The 18,415-nt window shown below is 56.1% G+C and overlaps 1 protein-coding gene across 8 annotated transcripts in view; it reads right to left on the bottom strand.

The window, feature by feature from the left end:
- CACNA2D2 (calcium voltage-gated channel auxiliary subunit alpha2delta 2) overlaps window positions 1-18,415 on the bottom strand; it is a 140,115-nt gene that overhangs the window by 62,801 nt on the left and 58,899 nt on the right. For all 8 annotated transcript variants that reach the window (XM_017534865.2, XM_017536278.2, XM_037740196.1 and 5 more), the window contains exon 3: window positions 9,233-9,349. In XM_017534865.2, the coding sequence (XP_017390354.1) occupies window positions 9,233-9,349 (117 nt within the window). The remainder of the gene's footprint in view (window positions 1-9,232; window positions 9,350-18,415) is intronic.

The following is an 18,415-nucleotide window of genomic DNA, read 5'->3' as shown; positions in this document are numbered from 1 at the left end:
TCCCCATACCTGGTAACCTCTTACTGTGCCGCACACCGCAAGGGCTAGTGCTTAGTAAACAGAAGCTGAAGCAAGGGCACCTGAGGTACCTGGTATCCCAGGACAGGGTCAAGGTGGAGCCTCTTCCAGCAAAACCTCAGGGGGCCCTGCCTGGGGTCACCATGGCATCTGGGGCCAATGAAACCTCAGGTGTTAGCTTGGGGAAGAAAGCTGAGGGTATAGGAGGGCCCCGAGGGCCTTCTTGCCACACTATGCCCCCTACCCTGAGGCTGGGTCTGTAGCACTGTGCCTTCCTCAGCAGCACCCCTGTTGGCTTTGGCTTCCTTCTCCCACAGGCACCCATTGCCACAGAGGCATCCCTCGCTATGTATCTTAGGGCACAGAAAGCAGGGCCAGAGAAATGACTGGCTGCTCCCAGGGCCATGCTTCCATGGGGCCAAGCTTGTGGACATGCAGCTACCACCCTAGAACTCAGGTGGAGAGCCCTATGCCCTGCCTCCATCACCCACATGCGCCCTCTCCCCTGCAGTGGAAACTGATGCCCAGGCTGAACCTTCCAGGCTCCCCTCCCAGCCCCCAGTCCTCCCATCTCAGTGGATTCAGCCTGAGTCAGTTCTCACTCTCACTGCTAGGCCAGTGCCCTGGCTGGGAACTCTACTGAGACGCCGTCCTTCTTCCTTTCTTTTACCTTTGGAAATTCCACCTGCCTTCCAAGGCTCAGCTCAAACGCTACCTCCTCCAGGCTGTCTTCTTAGACTTGCCTGTCCCATGTTAGCTGCTCTGCACACTGGGACCCCACAGCCTGTTTCCCGTCTCCTTGAAGTGTGGGGCCCTGGAGGGTAGGGATCAGCTGGGCCACGGGCTCACCCTTCCTCACATGCACCTACCCTCCCCCAGCCTCACACACAAGGATTTCAGAACAAAGGGCCAGACACTATTAAAACCCAATTAAAATTCTCACTTCTCCGATCCTAAATTAGACTGATTTGTCCCCGTGGCACCTGCAGGCCCTTTCCCTCCGCCTCCTTGCATCTGCTACCTTCGCCATCTGGGACCCCTGGAGAAGTGGGCACTAGCAGGGGATCCTCCCTCTGCACAGGCCTTCTCTGGGGAGTGGAGTCATGTACATCTCCCTCCCTGGGGTTCATTTTCTCCATTCGAAGGACTCCCATCTCCTTGTCCTGGATTCCTCTCCTCTGGAGGTGGGGTACAGGGGTACTGAAAAGGAAACTTGGAGCAACAGCTCCCAGCCTGCACTTGGATCCCTGTCTGAGTGGGACTGGGCACCTTCTCCAGCTGCTCCTCAGCACCACCCAGTCAAGGTCCTGCCTCTAGGCTCTGCCCTCCACCCGGCATTCTCTGACGTTCCCTTCCTGCCCCTGGCCTTCCCCTTTGCCCCAGCCAGCACCACTCTGTTTCCTCCCAATCCCTGGGAGCTCCGGGAGAGGCAGGTGCACAGGCTTAGGAGCCAGGGTAAGCAAGAGGAACTGGGACCTTGCCTCACCCAGGCAGTGACCAGGGTTAGCATCTAGTCTCAGCCTCCATTTCCTCATCTATAAAATGGGCATTCTGCCCCACAGCAAGTAGAGATTGGAACCACACCTGGCCTAGGGCCTGGCTGGGGGTAGCAGAGATTTGCTGAATAACTGAGTGAGCAATGAAAGACAGGGAGGCTGCATGGCACCCCCAGGGGACTCATCTAGCATCAGAAGCAAGGCCATAGGGTGGGAGAGGCTCTTGCGGTAAGAGCTGGGCCTAGGGTGTCTCAGCCAAAGTGTCCCCATAGGAGGTGGGTGATACCAGTCACAGCATCCAGGGTGCTGAGCTTCCAGGCCTGACACATACCTGCTGTCAGCCCCTTCCTCTGACCTTCAGCCTCTAGGGAGAATTCAGTGGCTGGGTACACACCTATACTCACCAGGCTCTGTGGGCCTCAGGGGTGTTGAACGCCAGCCCTCCTAGACCCTTCCTTTGACTAGCAGATGCTAGTCAGGAATGACCACAGTGCTTTTGACCCCTCCTGAGGCCCCTGCATCTTCGAGCAGGTCTCAGGATAAGGGCGTCCTCCACAGGAGCAGTGTCAGGAGCCAGGGAAGCTCAGGCCCAAATCCACAATCCAACCTTTTCCAAGACCTGGCAGTCTGGGCCAGGCCCTTATCTGACTACCACTAGCTCAGGCAGGTGGGTGAAGACGAGAGATGACATATTTCTCTTGAGGACCCTTTGGCCATGCCCCAGCCATGTTCCACCTGCACTGTCTCCCTTGACCTTCCCAGGGAGGCCAGCTCCCACCTGGAGACCTTCAAGGGGTCCTGAGATTCTCGACCGCCAGACAGAGGCATGCACAAGAGGCCATCTCCACACTCATGTCCAGCTGTTGGAGGCAGCGTCTTGGCCCAGTGCTCATGCTGACCCCAGGGACCCTTGGGTTTACCATCCCTTCCTCATATATCCAGGCCACCCTGTCCAAGGAGCCCTGACACCCACTCCTGGGTGGTCGCTCTGCCACTGTGTGCTCCCTGGTAGCTCCTAGCGCTCACCACCAAGTCCCTTATCTCCTTGTCAGCCAACAATCTGGCTGCCTCCCTCTGTAGGCGGAGGGCCCCAAGGGTGCCCACACAATGGAATGGGCCCAACAGATGCTCATTCCCCAATGCTTCCCCCATCCCTGGGGACCCCCAGCCAGCTCCTGTGGGCGGCACCTTGCCAGGAAGCAGCGGCACTGTTTGGGTGAGGGGAGAATAATCAGCTGTAAACGCCGCAATCAGGGAGAAAAGGCTGCTCAGGCGCTTGGCGCCCACGCCTGCGCTTAATTGGCTCCACGTGTCTGCAGCTCCTTTCAAGAGCAGGAAAGTGGAAGGGTCAAGATCTCTTAATGTCCATAATGGAGGGGAGGCAGAAGCCATTGCCAGCCCCACATAAACACCTTTTAATTGCCCGGAGAAGGGTGGGCGGAGGCAGCCAATGCCACGGGATTTCCTGCCTGTCTGTCCACCATTATTGCACCTTTTAGAGCTTCCCTAGCGTGGAGTCAGATCCCAGAGGCTGAGCTCCAGCCAGAACCCAGAGCCACAGCCCTGGCATCAGTTCTGCAAATGTTCACGAGTTTGCAGAACTCGTGTTCGGTTCCAGGCCAGGCCTTGGCAGTAGGCGACACCCATGGCCTGGTCCTCCAGGGGCCAACCTGTTTGTTTCACTCTTGTCAATGAATGCACCAGTGGACCCAGCTGAACTGGCCTCCACCTGCCTCAGTGCCACACTTGCCCCCACATCTTGCTGCCTCCTCCAGGTAGCCTTCCCGTGACCTCTTTGGACTGAAGGGATCTTTCTCCTGCCAGTCCTTCAGTCTGCACCTCTCTGAGGCCCCCAGTTCTCCCTGCTTGTGGTTCCCATGACTGCATCTCTGTGTCCCGTCAGACCAGTGGTTCTCAACTGGGGCAACTTTGCTCCCAGGCAACATTTGGCAATATTTAGAAATATTTTTGGTTGTGACAACTGGAAGAGTGGTATACTGCTGGCATCTAGTGGGTAGAGGGCAAGGGTGCTGCTAAACACCCCACAGTGCACAGGCAGTCCCACCACAAGGCAGGATGCAGCTCAAAGTGTCAGCAGTGCTGAGGCTGATGCCCTGCTTTAGACAAGGCTTTAGAAAGGAGGTGGGAGCTGGGCAGGAGCTTTGGGGAAAAGCTCCCTCCTGATAAAGGGAGTGGTCTGCTGCCCTACAGCCCCTGGCTCCCTCCCTGGCTCACACCTCCTGCCCCTCTGAATGCCCAGCCCAGAGCCCAGTTCCCGAACAGACCTGGTCACACTGCCAACAATGCATCACTTTAATTGGGTTAAGTGGCCATTAGCAGCAAAAGCAGGGCGGCTGTGTGCAGAAGGGTTTTTAATTTTACTCTTTAAATGATGCTCACTCCCCAGAGAGGCTGCCGATGGTGGGAACAATGCCCACTAGAGCCCCCAGGACCAAGGCCAGAACTGCACACTGCCCCCTCCCATCCATCTGAGCCTCATGGGGGTGTGGGAGGGGTGCTCATTGTCTTGTCTTCACTGCCCAAGGAAGAAACTGAGGGAGCAGGGACCTGTCCAAGGCCACAGGAGGTCATCACAGAGCAAGCCCCTGTCAGAGGAAACCAGTGTTCCATCTCCTGTTCCCTCAACCCTGTCCCGTTGTGGACAGCAAATGCCATGTGGCCACTAAAAGTAGCATAGAGAGGGGCAGTGGCTGGGGAGTCGTTTGTGGGGTCTGGAGCCCAACTACCTGGATCTAAACCCTGGTTCTAGCCGGGTGCCGTGGCTCACACCTGTAATCCTAACACTTTGGGAGGTCAAGGGGCACGGGTTGCCTGAGCTCAGGAGTTCTGAGTCCAGCCTGGGCAACATGGCAAAACCCCAGTTCTACTAAAATACCAAAAAAATAGCTGGGTGTGGTGGCACACACCTGTATTCCCAGCTACTTGGGAGGCTGAGGCACGAGAATTGCCTGAACTTCAAAGGTGGAGGTTGCAGTGAGCCAAGATCCCACCACTTCGGTCCAGCCTGGGTGACAGAGCGAGACATTGTCTCCTAAATAAACAATAAATAAACCCGGGTTTTGCTGTGATACCTGGAGCAAGTGGTTTAAGCTCTCTGAAGCTGTTTCCTCAGAAGTAAAATGGAGAGAGGAGAGTAACCCAGTGACCTGTGTAAGCATTCAGAGCAATACAGAGCATGCAGGCTCACTTCTGGGCTGGCACTTGGTGGGCACTACGAGGCTAGTAATTCTGGCAAGGAAAGATGCTGACCATTTTTTGGGAAAAGCCACATGATTCTGAATCTATGCAGAATCATCTGTGGCATATTCAAACATCCTGATGCCCTGTCCCTCCTGCCCCCCGAGAATCTGATGCACTCGATCTAAGGCAGGGGCTGGGTGCCACAATTTTAGAAGCTCCTCAGACAATTCCAGTGTGCAACCAGGGTTCAGAAATGCTGCACTAAGGCAAAGGTTCGGCCCTTAGCACAATGGGAGGGACCTGAGGGGGAGGAGGGGGGCACAGGCATGGTAGGAGGGGTGCTGGGCTTGAGCCCCAGGCTGGGGTCTCCAGGTGCTAGATTCCTAGCAGGGCCTCTCACCGCCTCTTGTTTGTTTGAGGAAGGAGGCAAAAGGGCCTCCCAGAGAGAAGGTTTCCAGCCACCACGTTGATGTCCTGGCCTCTCTATCCTAGCCCTGGGCTTCCCATTCTCCAGGAACCAAGCCCACTGAGCCTCGATACACTTGGCCATGTTCCTGAGAAGAGGCTGGACTCTCTCCCACTGGGGTCACCCTCCACCCAATCCTGGGCAGTGCCTGCCCTTCCCCAGTGGCCTCTCCTCCAAGCCATACAGCACAGGATGCTGCTGCAGGGGCACCACCCTCAAGGGACTATCCACACTGTGGCCTTTACAAGTGAGGCCCCTGGAGTTGAGAAACCAGAGTGCTGGGCCAGGCAGGTGCTCATGTCCCTATTTCATAGGGGGAGAAACTAAGGCCTGGGACAGGGATGGACTGAGATTTCCATGAGGGCAGAAACAGGGCCTGTCCTTCATCACTGCACCTCCAGCACCCAAAGAGGGCATGTTACACAGTAGCCATCGTCGGATGTTGATGAATAGATTAAGGAGGAATGTAACAATGAGGGGATGGCCTTCCCGAGAGCCAGGCTATAGGCCATAGGCCAGGGCCCAGTTGGGAGGGCAGGAGAGTCCTGATTTGGGTCCAGCTTTACTATAAGGACTTAGGCACCTCCCTCTTCCTCCTGGGACTCAAGATTCTAAGAGAGTGGGCCCTGGCTCAGAGGGGAATCTCCCTAGGTGGTCAAAGTTCCAAGACAGGTGCCCCTCCATGTCGCTGAAGCAGAGGGCCCAGCATGTTTCTCGGACTTGGGGATGCTGGTTGCTTGTGTTGCAAGACTGCTGATCTGGCCTGCTCCCGCCTGACTCTTGGACCCAGCAACCACCCTTTGCAGCTTGGAGAAACTCGTTACAAACATCTGATTGTCCCTGATTAGATGAGACAATGAACTTCCGTCCTGTATTGCTCAGCTCCTTCTTTGCAAGCCCCCAATTAGAATTCCAGACCAGAGCAAAGGATTTAAATTGGATTACTGGATGGGGTCCAGGGAGAGAGGAACAATGGAATAGGGGGTGGGGGTCCAGTCCCCCAACAGCCCTCCCTCCATATACACTCAAGTTGCAAACAAATGTGGAAAACGAGAAAGAGACCAGGACTTGATTAAAGGCACATTTAAAACATCATTAAGACCAAAGTTCATCTTCAACAATTAGAGCCAAGCAGGGGGAAGGGTGGTACTCCTCTTCCTCTGGGGATATGGGCAGGATCATCTCGTGGGTCTGGAGCTGGGGGTGCTGCAGCAGGAGGAGTTCACTGCCCAGGAGCGCTGGAAGGCCAAGGGCTACAGGCTCAGTGCACGCCACAGGAATAATGTGGGGTCAAGGGACTGGCTTGGAGTCAGGGAGACCTGAGTTCAAATCCTGGCTCTGCCACATCCTGGCCTGATGCACAGCACCTCTGAGTCCTAGTGTCCCCCTCTGTGAAGTGGGGGTAGCAGGCCTTCCTTCTCCGGGTTGCTGTGAGAATGATACATGATAGACTCAGCACACAGTGAGTGTCTGTCTGGTCAGTGTATGCCTTTCCCCATCATTTCTCATAACAAATAATTTCTGGGCCAGAAGCGGTAGCTCATGCCTATAATCCCAGCACTTTGGGAGGCCAAGGCGGGTAGATCACCAGAGGTCAGGAGTTTGAGACCAGTTTGGCCAACATTGGGAAACCCAGTCTCTGCTAAAAATACAAAAATTGGCTGGGTGTGGTGGCAGGTGCCTGTAATCCCAGCTACTTGGGAGGCTGAGGCTTGAACCCAGATGAAGGTTGCAGTGAGCCAATATTGAGCCACTGAACTCCAGCCGGTCTCAAAAAAAAAAAAAAAAAGAAAAGAATTTCTGTTTAGCGCTGGCTGTCTCAGGCCATGGCTGGGCGGCAGGTGCAGTAGAAAGGAGACAGACGCCTATCTGCCTCACATGGCAGAGTCTAGCAAGGGGGGTGCAGGGATCAGGATCTCAAGCCTTCCGCTGCCCCTCCCAAGCTATCGGAGTTGATTGTTCCTTTAGGGATGGGGAAAGCAGCTTGGAAAGAGACTCTAGCCCTGTGATTCCCAAGGAGCTGGGCAGGAGGCTGGGCCCTGGGCTCTACTCGTGGAGGGCGGGTCCAGCTGTCTCTGCCACCACTCAGCACCCCTGCTGTCCAGAGGCCTGGGTGAGTGGCAGGCCAAAAGGCCTGAGGGCTACCCCTTCCCGCATTTACCAGGCAGTTCCAACACAAGTTCCGGGCTGGGAGCCCACATCTGTAAACCGAGCACGGGGCAGCAAAGCTGGGAAGTAGTGTGCAAATGTGGGGTCTTGAAGGAAGCGGCGCAGAGACAGAGATGGAGAACAAGGGAAAGGCAGGAGGGCATCCAGGCCAGCCCCGTTCAGAAAGGTGAGAAGGTGGGGCATGATGCTGGCTGACAGGCGAACATAATGGGCTGCTATCCCCACAGAAGGCGTGGCTCTGCCTGCTCCCAGCTGCCTCCCCACACCCGTGACCAGGAGATCCTGAAGGCTGGGCAGAGCCCTGCTCTCGGTCCTCTGGGTGGGAGGTCCTCAGAGTCCACCTTCTCTGGGACCCTGGCCCCAGTAAGCAGTCTCTACCTATTCCATGGCCCCAGGTCACATGGGGACAGGCAGGGGATCCCATGGGGGACAGCAGGGCCCAATTCCTGGAGAAGGGAATTCTGGTCCTCTCTTGGGGCCTGGATCTGGCAGCGTATGGGCTGGGGTGGCCACCCTGACTTAACCCTGCCAGGACCCTGGCCTGGGCCTGGGCACAGCTTGTGTAGACTTGCTTATTTTTAAAAGCTGCTTTATTGAGATACAACTTATACACCAGCAAATCCACCCAAATAAAGTATACAATTCAGTGGTTTTTAGAATATTCAGAGTTGTGCAACCATCACCACAATCTAATTTTGGAATATTTTCATCACTCCGAAAAAGAAACCCAGTACCCATTAGCAGGCCTTCCCTATCCCTTCCTTTCCAGTCCCAGGCACCCATGCATCTATTTTCCATTTCTATGGATTTGCCTATTCTGGACATTTTATAGAAATAGGATCACACAATATGTGGTCTTTTGTAACTGACTTCTTTCACTTAGCATAATGTTTTCAGGTTCATCCATGTTGTGGCAAGCGTCAGGAGACTTCATTCCTTTTTTTTTCTTTTTTAAAGAGATGAGGTTTTTACTCTATTGCCCAGGATGGAATGCAGTGGCATGATCACACCTCACTGTGGCCTCAAATTCCTGTGCTCAAGCTCAGCCTCCTGAGTAGCTGAGACTGCAGGGACACATCACCACACCCTGCTTCACTCCTTTTTATTGGATTGGTTTGTCTTTGACACAGGCTGGAGCAACTGCAGGTATGCCTCTGATCAGCTTGGATGCCTCTCACTCATTTACACATGACCTTCCCTGGGCACTTGGCAGCTGAGAAGCCCCATCCCACCTAGTCTCCCTGGGATGGGCTGAATATCAGGGTCTGCCTGCTTTGTCAGCGTAGCCCATCAGGTACTGTTAACCCTCAGAACTACAGTGGTCTGAGGCTGAGAGGCACAACCTGCTGCATATAGATGGGGAGACTGAGGCCCAGATGGGGGAGCAGAGAAACATTCAAAGCCATGGGCAGAGCAGCTGCCATCCTTACATGGCCTTCTCTGTGGGGCTTGCAGAGCTCCTTGACACTGCCCCAAGAGAGCCTGCAGCCTACCTCAGGGGCAGACTCCTCCTACAGCAGGTCACTGTCTTGGCCAGGTACTCATCCAGGGCACCACACACAGACAAACCTGGGGAGCCAGAGGGATGGGAAGACCCCAGGCCTGGAAGGAGGGAGGCGTAGGGGCTGCCCAAGTCCCAGCCTCAGGCTCACACAGAACCCCAAGACTCTAAGTCACCACCTCTGATGCAGCTACTCCAGATAATACCATCCTGTTCCTGCCGTGGCTGCCCACATTCTGCATGGACACAGCCCTGATGCTGGCCCAGCTGAACTCAGGAGGGCTACATGACAATCAAGGCTCAGGACACTGCCCTCATGGTGTAGGACCTCTCCACCTGGCTCTCCATCAGCGCTCCCCTGCCCCCAACACACATACTTACCTTCAGGGCCTGCACCTTCCTGTCCAGCAGACTCTCAATGTCCCCCGCCACCTTCTCCACCAACTTCTGAGGCTCATTCTCCTGTACCTCGAACAGGTTCCGGTTGTCCTTGTAAATCTGGAAGGAAGTAGAGGCCAGGAGTGAGGCCAGGTGGTCCCATGTCCCCATGCCATGGCCCCTGAATACCCATGTGCACAGCTAACCTCAGCACAGTCCTCACCTGCACCCAGACCCTGGCTTTGGCCTCTGAGAGAGGGCATGGAAGGCCAGCACCTCCACCGACCTGAAGGCAGGACAAGGCCAGGGGCTCTGTAGCTTGCATCTGGGATGAGGGTCCAGTTTAGGCTAGTCGTTGTGGTTGGTGGGATGGGGTTGTCACTGCCTTCTCTGGGCCTCAGGGTCCCTCCTTTCCAGGGTTATGAGTAACACCCCCTGACTAGCTCAAAGTAACTGTGAACGGCAGAGGGGAAGGGTGGGCTGGCGAGGAGGCAGGAGGTTGAAGGGAGATGGAGTCAATAAGCACACACCACACACCCCATCCCAACAAGATGCTCACGCCCACGCATGTGCACACACACTGTCATGGCTCCATGCTGCTCATGCATCTGGATCCCTTTTTGTGGGTGCTGCCCCAGGGCACTAGAAACTAGCAGGAGCTCTGGGCAGCCCCCTGGACTCCTCTGTCATTCAGGGCACAGAACATGGGGAACAGGGAGACCAGGGAGGAAGGGGCAGGTTGGGGGGAATGAATCTGCCCAGCCTTCCTCCAAGATGAGTGGGTGTGTGTGCAGGCACATGTGGCAGTGTAAATCTGATTGTGTGTGTGTGTGTGTGATGGCTCAACATATCTGTTTGTGTGCACGTGCCTGTGTGTTGGGGGTGGGGCGGGTTTAGGGCCTCTAACCCCCAGGGACTTGTGAATTTCAGGAGCAGATTTCTGCAAGTGTCTTTGTTCACAGCTGGGTCTTGGGTGTGTGCATGCACATGTATGTTTGTGCATCTGTATGCATCATATACCTCTGCATGCATCTCCAAGCCTGACTGGGGTCCATATGTTCACTGAGGTGACCCAAGGAGGTCTGTGCCCCAAGCACAGGCTCCTTCACCACTGGAGGTCACAGAATAGGCTGCCATGACTGAGCCATGCCACCAGGCTGAGCAGAAGTGGAGGGATGTGGAGAGAGAGAGGAGGTGATGAGGAAGATAAGGAGTGGGGAGAGGCAGCCGATGAAAGACAGACAAGCAGAGAGAGATAAGGTCGGTAGAGTGACAGCAAGAAGGCAGGGAGATAAGACCTTGTCATCTGACGGGGGACAGGGTGGGGGGGCTGGGTGCTGCTGCAGCCCCTGCCCTGCCACTACCCAGCACCTGGCAGTCCAGGGGTTAACGCACAGCACAAAGCCGGCTCAGGCAATCTTCTCCTTCTCCCGCCACCCCCATCCCTCCCGGCTTCTCTTTTCTTTTTGTCCTTCTTTTAGAACAAAATAATTTGTGGTGAAGTCGCTCTTTCCTGCAGAGCAGTGGCAATCAGAGGGGGAAACTTGAGGCCTGGCCACATGGCCAGGGAGGAGAGAAGCCCCCAAGTGCCAGGCCAGGATGTTTCCTGGGCCCCTGGAACCCTGGGCCCTGCCTCAGGACAGAGGTCCACAGAGGGAGACGGTGATAGAGATAGAGGGTGAGGAGGGGTGGGACCCTGGGGGTCACTGAGGAAAGGCAGGGAACCTAGAACCTAGCACCTTACTGTTGGGGAAACTGAGGCACAGAAACAGCAAGGACCGGTCAAGGCCAGGCGACTGAGTGGCAAAGCCAGATTCCCCATGAGCTTTCACTCATCCTTTCCAGGTTTGGGAACATTGCTTGACAGATTACTCTGGGGTGTGTTGTGCCCATGCTCTCAGCCACGCCCACCGATGCCTCTGGAGAGTGGTGCCCCGACCCACTTGCACCAGCAGGGGGCGTAACTGCCCGGCTTCTCCTGGCCGGGGATGAAGTTCATACCTCAGACTCTCTGTCAAGGTCATTCTCAGGTACAGCCACAGTCTGGGCTGTTCATGGCTGTGTAGCCCCAGAATCCGAGGCAGGACCATGTGGTTCTCCTGGGAATGTCCAGGAGTCCCTCCTCTTGGGCCCCAGGGTACTCTCCTTGCAGCCTGGCATGGTGACTGTGCTGGGGATCAGGGGGCCACTGAGGGATTGGGTTTCCAGGTGGCAGGGCCATACCTCAGGGCACCAACAGGTGACACGAGGCCTTGGAAGCTGAGACTCTGCCAAAAGTCACTCACCTCTGAACCTCTGTGTCCGATCTTTTAAACGAGAGAACAGCAGTCCCTACCTCTCAGGCTGAGGACAGCACACCCATGACTCGAGCAGCCTGTGCTCCTGTTGTTACTGCTATTGCTTGGGATCATCAGAATTCTGCAGATGGAATCACTGTCCCTCCCTGCCCCCATCCTCCTCTGCTAGATCTGAACACTTGGGGCTGTCCAAAGCCATCGGCTCCATTCCTGAGCTGGTATCCTCGGTCTCCTGGGGTCTGCCCACCTCCAGCCCCACCCTCTTCTCCTTGATTGGCCTGGAAGTGTAGGCAGTCTCCTTACACTGCAGCCACCCTGTCCTTGTCTCCGAAACCTCAGCCTCGGCCCCAGAGTGAGGATGGTGGAGACTAGACACTGGGATGCCACTGACAGGGCACAGCCATGGCCAGCTTCCTTCTCTCTCCTCCAAGCACCATGTCTAGGTGCAGTGGACACTTGACAAATGCACATGCTGGATTCTATGTCCAAGAGCAGATCTCCGTGGCCAGCTGGGCCCAGGTCTGATTCCTCAACTTCTGCTTGCATCTGCCCAAGCCCTTAGGGCCCAGGGATGCATGCACCATGCTTTCTTCCTGTTCTATTTCTACCTGAGGACCCACCCCAGCACCTTTCTGCCGGCCCTGGTGCCATCACCTGGGGCCTGTCAAGCCCACTGACCTGTCACGTGCCTGCAGGTCCCTAGCCCAGGCTGGCTCCCACAGCCATACCTTGATTCACGCTGCCCCTGCATCCCCTCCACCTTGCCCTGCTATCTAAATCCTCTCTAGGGCAAGGCCAGGGAAATGGATTAGAAGGGGTTTCTGAGAGGAGAGCGGAATCCCAGAAGCGCAGGGGCTGGTCATGCTGCCAGCCAAGCGGGCTCCCCAATCCCAAATGAGCCCTTGAGGTGCAACAGTCCTCGAATGATAGCCCCGAGTACCACAGCCCTCCCCTCAACAGTCCCCTGAACTTGCTCCAGTTGTCCCTGTCTTCTAGGGTGGGCCCTGAGCTGAGCCCCAAATGCCCAGAAGATCTAAGTGACACAGCCCAGCAGATGGTCCCACCCTGGGAGATAGGTAATCTTTACACTGATGTGGTCCAGGGAGGTGCTTTCCACCTGCAGGCCCAGCAGAAGCCCAGCAGAGCCCAGGGCAACTCCAGTGCACAGACTCTGCCCAGGGCTATTTCCCCTCCAGCCCCAGCCTCCAGCCGTGGCTCCTGGGGCCAGCTGGGACATGGCAGAAAGGCCAGGGTGCACTGGACGCAGGACCTCAACCACCACAGCAGGATGGCAACTCCCGCCGATGTTCTTGGCCCAGAAAGTTAATTAGAAAAAGCTAACAGCTTCTATAGCAGTACAGCTGGCACAGCTTCACCTCTGCTGGACTAAGGAGCACAATAGGGTCCAGCAGGCCCCAGGGTACCCTAGTTCTGTGCCAGCAGTGATAGGGAGGGAGAGGCAGTGGCTTTAACCCACAGAGAGCTGCCAGGATGCTGGTGGGACAGGGCGGCAGACCGAGGCTAGGTGGGCATGTGGGAGAGGACTGAGGAACAGGGGGAGCAGGGTGGCTGAGGTCCCAAGGGACAATTCAGGAGTCTGTTTGGAGCCCCCTTGTTTCCAGGAGTCCCTAGCTCCCCACCCTGTTCCATGCACTGGTGACCATGGCTTAGCTGGTGTCCTCCTCCCTTGAGGGCACTCCCATCCCATCAGTGAGAAGAGACCTGCCCCTCTACATCTCCCCTCCCCCAAGGCTGGTTCCAGCCCCAACCCTCTCTCAGCTCTAGCAGTTCTTTGGTTAGGCATCAGGGCAAGTCCTGCCAGCCCTCTGGCCTAGGGCTTCACAGGGCCCATGGGGGCTTATGCCCCTTTAGAAGCCCTGAACCCTCTGCCCAGCCTCCTGCTTTCCCCATGGCTCTGCATAAGTGGGAGGTGAGCCTGGAGGACCCCGGCAGGAAAGATGACCTTGAACAGGAAGCCTGCATGCTGGCAGGAGCAAAGGGAACCAGCCTCGTCCCCACAGCTCCTAACAGTCCTGCCTGGGAGAAGGGAGTCCAGCTAGCAGCCCCAATGTACCTGGAACACAGAGACAGCCACCATAGGAAACTAACAGCCTCAGGACAAGTGACCTGGACAGGCCCAAATCAGAGGGCATTTTGAAAAGTCTCAGGAAGTCAGCAGCAGGGGAGCCCAGATCTGAGCTAGCATCAAACCTGTCTAGGGCAAGGGGGAAGCTGAAAGGGAAGAGGAAAATGAGAGGTGAGGGGGAAAGGAGAGGAGAGAGGGGGAAAGGAGAGGGGAGAAAAGCAGGGAGGAAGGGCCAAGGAGGCTGCAGGAACGCTCCGTTTGCCCTGAATGTTGGCTCTGGCTGCTCTGGGGCAGGTGCTTTACACATGTGACTTCACTAATCTCCTACAACCCCTGAGGAGGGTCCATTCTGATCATCTCCATGTGATAGGACACTGAAGGTCAGCGAGGTTAAGGCGCATGTGAAACCGGCGTTTGAACTGGGTGGAATCCAAAGCCCTTGCTTTAGGTCATACTCTGTGCAGTCCTTTTCCTGCTGTTATCCCTAAACTTGAAGGCAAGGCCAGGGGAAAGGAGGCATAGGGATGAACTGGGAAGGCCTGAAGGGCTTGGGGCGGATGCAGGCAGAGGCTGAAAGACTGAGGCCTCTGGAAGGTGGGAGGGCCATGCTGGAGGGGAATGAGGGGAAGACTGGCAGGGCCAGCCCAATTGACTAAGCACCCACCCAACCCTGGGAGTCAAAACAGGCACCCACACGCAAGGCTCCTCTCTGCAGCGAAGGCGAACGGCCCTAATCTCTGGAAAATTAAATCAGAAAGAAAATGGAACAAGAAAGATTTGATGCAGGCTTGGCCCTGCTGCCAGCTGTCTCCTCAATGACCCAGCTCACCTTGGGCTTCATCAGGTGCTCCAGCACCCCTGGCCTCCTCCACCTGCCCGGGGAGCTGGACAGGGCACAGGCAGAGTGGGGGTGAGCCCTGAGACATGACTCCGGGGAGACCGGCACTCCACCTGCCTCTCACCATATTTCACCACAGGGAGCAGCTGGGTGAAAGTCTTAACCGCCCATGAGGCCCCTGTGGGGAGGGCAGCCAGTGAACAAGAGATGGTGGGTGAGGCCTCCTGAGGCCCAGCCCACAAGACCAAGCCCCGGGGAGGGAACCACCTCAAGAGACCATAGGGTTTGGGGTTGGAGGCCGGGGTCAGCTGCCAGACTGGGCTATACTCATGTCAGGTGGTGGCTAGGGGGCTTGTGGTGGCTCGGGAAGCCTGAGCTGGGCCAACAAGGAGGTAGGGGAGTTGGGGACAGGTAGTGACCAGTTCAAGGACCCTAGTCAGTCAGGGCAGAGCCAGGTCCGGGCCCCCTGCCTAACCCATCCCTTCCAGGCTGCTAACCTGGCCTGCCTCAGTAAGAAAAGAGAGGGTATTGACATAACTGCAACCCCCACCTTGAAGACTGGAGGGTTGATAGGGTAACCAGACACCTGGGGACCCTCTACCGCTGACAGCACCTGGGACAGATCCAGGACAGGCTGCACCCCTCAGGGCTCTCTCTGTAGCTCAGTTTTTGATGGGACTGAGGGGCTGCCCTATGGTGGGTGCACAAAAACCCTAACCTGGTCGCTCTGGGGACACACCAGCCATGAGACTGGGTGTGTGCCTGACAGCTCCTCTGGTGGCAGTTGAGGCCTGTCCCTCAACAGCCTGACACAAGGCTTACAGTAGGGCAAGGGGCCCCTGGAGCTCTCAGAGCACACTGCCGGTGCCCACGCAGGGGTTTACATGCTACTCATTTACATGCTTCATCGGCTGCTGACATTTGCCAACTGCCACGTCAGGTTCCTAAGTGGCCATGCCACACTGCCACCATCCCAGGTGGCGTGACCCCATGGTCACTCAGCTATATATGGTGTCCTGTCACACTCAGGTTTTGTACACCATGATGTTGGATGTCCCATTAATAGTTCCCCTTCATATCCAGTAGAGAATGCTTGGGACAAATGCTCTCTCTAGAGGGCATCACAGACACAGAACCAGGCCATTACAATCGGCCTGCACAGGCTACAGTGGAGGTCACACAGCAGTGTGGGAGCAGGGAGGAGGGTGCCTGGCCTGGTCTCCTGGGTGGGCAGCCCATTAATAGCATATCCTTCCCCACCCCCACCTCCTTACATCCCCAGTGGGGCAGCAGAGATGGAACAGACCTCATCCCTGCCCTCCTGGGACTCTACCCAGAGGGGACAGATGCCCAGACAGGTGGCAGCAGAGAGAGGTGTGCAGGAGATACCTGGGAGTGGGGCTGGCCTGCTCGGGGGTGGTGGTGGGGCAACAAAAAGCCTGAGGAGGGCCTTCTGGGGGAGAGGACATCTGAGCGTCTGAAAGGCTGGACAGGAGTTTTTGTGGGTGGACGGGGATGAGGGCCTCTTGGCAGGAGTAGCACCAGGTGCAAAGGGTGGGTGAAGCGGGGATAAGGGACTGCTCAGTAGCTGCAGAGGGGCCCGTGAGGGGCAGAAGCTGGGGAGACAGGGTGTGAGGGCAGGGGGAGCAGATACCCAGGTGGTGGGGACAGGAGGATCCTCCAGGAAGGAAGGATATGTGGCCTGACCATGAGGTGAAAAAGGCCTGGTAGCTTTGTGGTCCCTCCTCCCAAAGAGGCAACTTCCAGGAGCTTTCACCAGCAGGATTCCCTTCAGAAAACTCACAGGGGCCTGAAGCCCCCACCACCACCCCCAGCAACGCCTCCCTGTTTTTAAAGTTAAAGTTTAGTTGACTGTCATCCATTACCGCAATTAGTACATTATGTCTAATTATGCAATTAGTGTAAAAAGTGCACTTGCTGCTGAGAATGGGAAATTACGCTGCCTCGTTACGCTGTAAAATCCATGTCATAAAAAGGCTCAATCTCCTGTTTTTCAAAAGACACAAAACCCAACACAAAACAATAAACCAAATCCTCCCAGCCAAGAAAGGGCCAGTCTCTGCCAACCTTCCTATGCTTGCCCCTATGCAGAGCCTGCCTCTGTGAGGCCTGCCTGGAACATGCCCCCAGGCAAGGCACCACCCACCAGAGACACTGGGCATGGCCCATTCCTGGGTGCAGCCCTTTGCTCCTCTGAAACATATGCGAATTTCCAAACTGACTTGAAAACTGTGGCAATCCTGATTATCCATTTACATCAGGCCTGATTTGAGCAAGGCCTCCAGTGTTAGGGCCTGTATCTCAGGGAACAACAGTCATATAGGGAAATGGTATCCACCCAGCTCCAAAATGAGAGGTCTTTTCTCCAAGGTTCCAGATGGCTTCTGTGAACAGGGGCTTGCAGATTCCAGCTCAGGGAAGTGGGAAGAACTTTCTCACACTCAGGGCTCCCAAACCCTGAAAGCAACACCTGGATAAGCAGTGAGCCCCCTGCCACAGGGACTATTCCAGCCCAGCTGTTGGGAGTGCTGAGGAGGGATTCACCCATCATTATCCAGCACTGTGGCTAGATTCCAGGCTGCCATTGTTAGATAACAGCATTCCTATGGCCATGTGCCTATGTGAAGCTTGCAGTCTGTGACTATCTTCCCTAAGTTCTGACTCCCTTGGTGGTCGCGGGGATGCTTTGTGGACACGTTGGGAGTGAAAAAGAATCAAATGAGGTCTCCTTACTACAGAGGTGACAATCCCAAATGGCCCAGGGCATGGAGCTGTAGAGGAGGCACACTCCATTGTCCCTGCCTGTCTATGCCAGCATCAGGCACACTCCTGTGTATCTCAAAACAAACACTGCAGGGCCGAAGCCCCCCAGAATGTATCTCCAAGGTCACAAGTTAACGCTCTAGCATGGGCTGCTGAGTGCCTCCCCAAGAAGTGCTCTCCCTGAGCAGCTTCCCTGAGCCCCTGCCTCTGAGCTCCCACCACTCATTGATCTGAGATGCTTGACCCAGGCCTTAGGGTGAGTGGTGCAATACCATGGAGACACCTTCACAGCCAAGCATCTGCCCTGACCTTATGGGAATGATGCATGGCCTCCTGCAGGTGCCACTGCTGAGTGGTGCTCAGACAAGGTATTCACAGAAATCACAGAGCAGAGGCATGGAAACCCAGGCATCCCAGGGTCCATGGGGCACCAGTCCCCTGCAACCTCGCCAACCTACAATCGGCATCCATTGGTTCTGGGTGTGCTGAGATAATACAGCAGTGAGCACACCCCAGAGAGAAGCAACTACTGAGAAAGGACCTCGGGTAGAAGGAGGTGGGCATGGACCCACTGGAGGGGTATCTGTTGGCCAAACTCAAGACAAGTGCCCTTGGACAGTTCCAGCCTCCAGGCCTTTGTCTAATCAGATGGGCTGGAGAGCAAGGGAGACAACTCTGGCACAGCACAGCCACAGGGACACCAGCCAGAGACACTTGGGGCCCCCATCCTTTCAATGTGGCCTGGAATAGCATTGGGTGGGGAATTTGAGCCCGAGGTGAACCAAACTGCAGGCAAGATCCAGGGGCCCCTGCCTGCTCCCCCTCCCTGAGTTGGGAGCTGCCGGCTGTCGAGGCAGCTGGGAGGGAAGCTGTGCCCAGCATACCAGCTGGCACGGGGGAGTGCGAGTAAACATACCCGCACTTTCCCAACTCACAGAAGTCGCCGGGTGGCGGCCGGCTGGTGTGGGCGCCCATGTTTATGGGAAGCAGACTGTTTGTGTCGGCGTCTGGGCCCCCTTGCCACCCACCCTGGCTCTGCTCTCTCCCGCTGCCTCCACACCCAGTTGGCCCTGCCTTCCTTTCATCAGAATTCCTCAGCCTCTTAACTGCAGAAGGATGGGGATAGTGATGACAGGTCCTCTGTGTGGCCAGACAGTGCTCAGTGCATAACCCATGGAGTC

Source organism: Cebus imitator, unplaced genomic scaffold (assembly GCF_001604975.1).
Source record: "Cebus imitator isolate Cc_AM_T3 unplaced genomic scaffold, Cebus_imitator-1.0 Scaffold0, whole genome shotgun sequence".
In the NCBI taxonomy this organism is placed as follows: domain Eukaryota; kingdom Metazoa; phylum Chordata; class Mammalia; order Primates; family Cebidae; genus Cebus; species Cebus imitator.
Note: the sequence above shows the minus strand (reverse complement) of the source record. Positions and strands in the feature narration are given on the sequence as shown.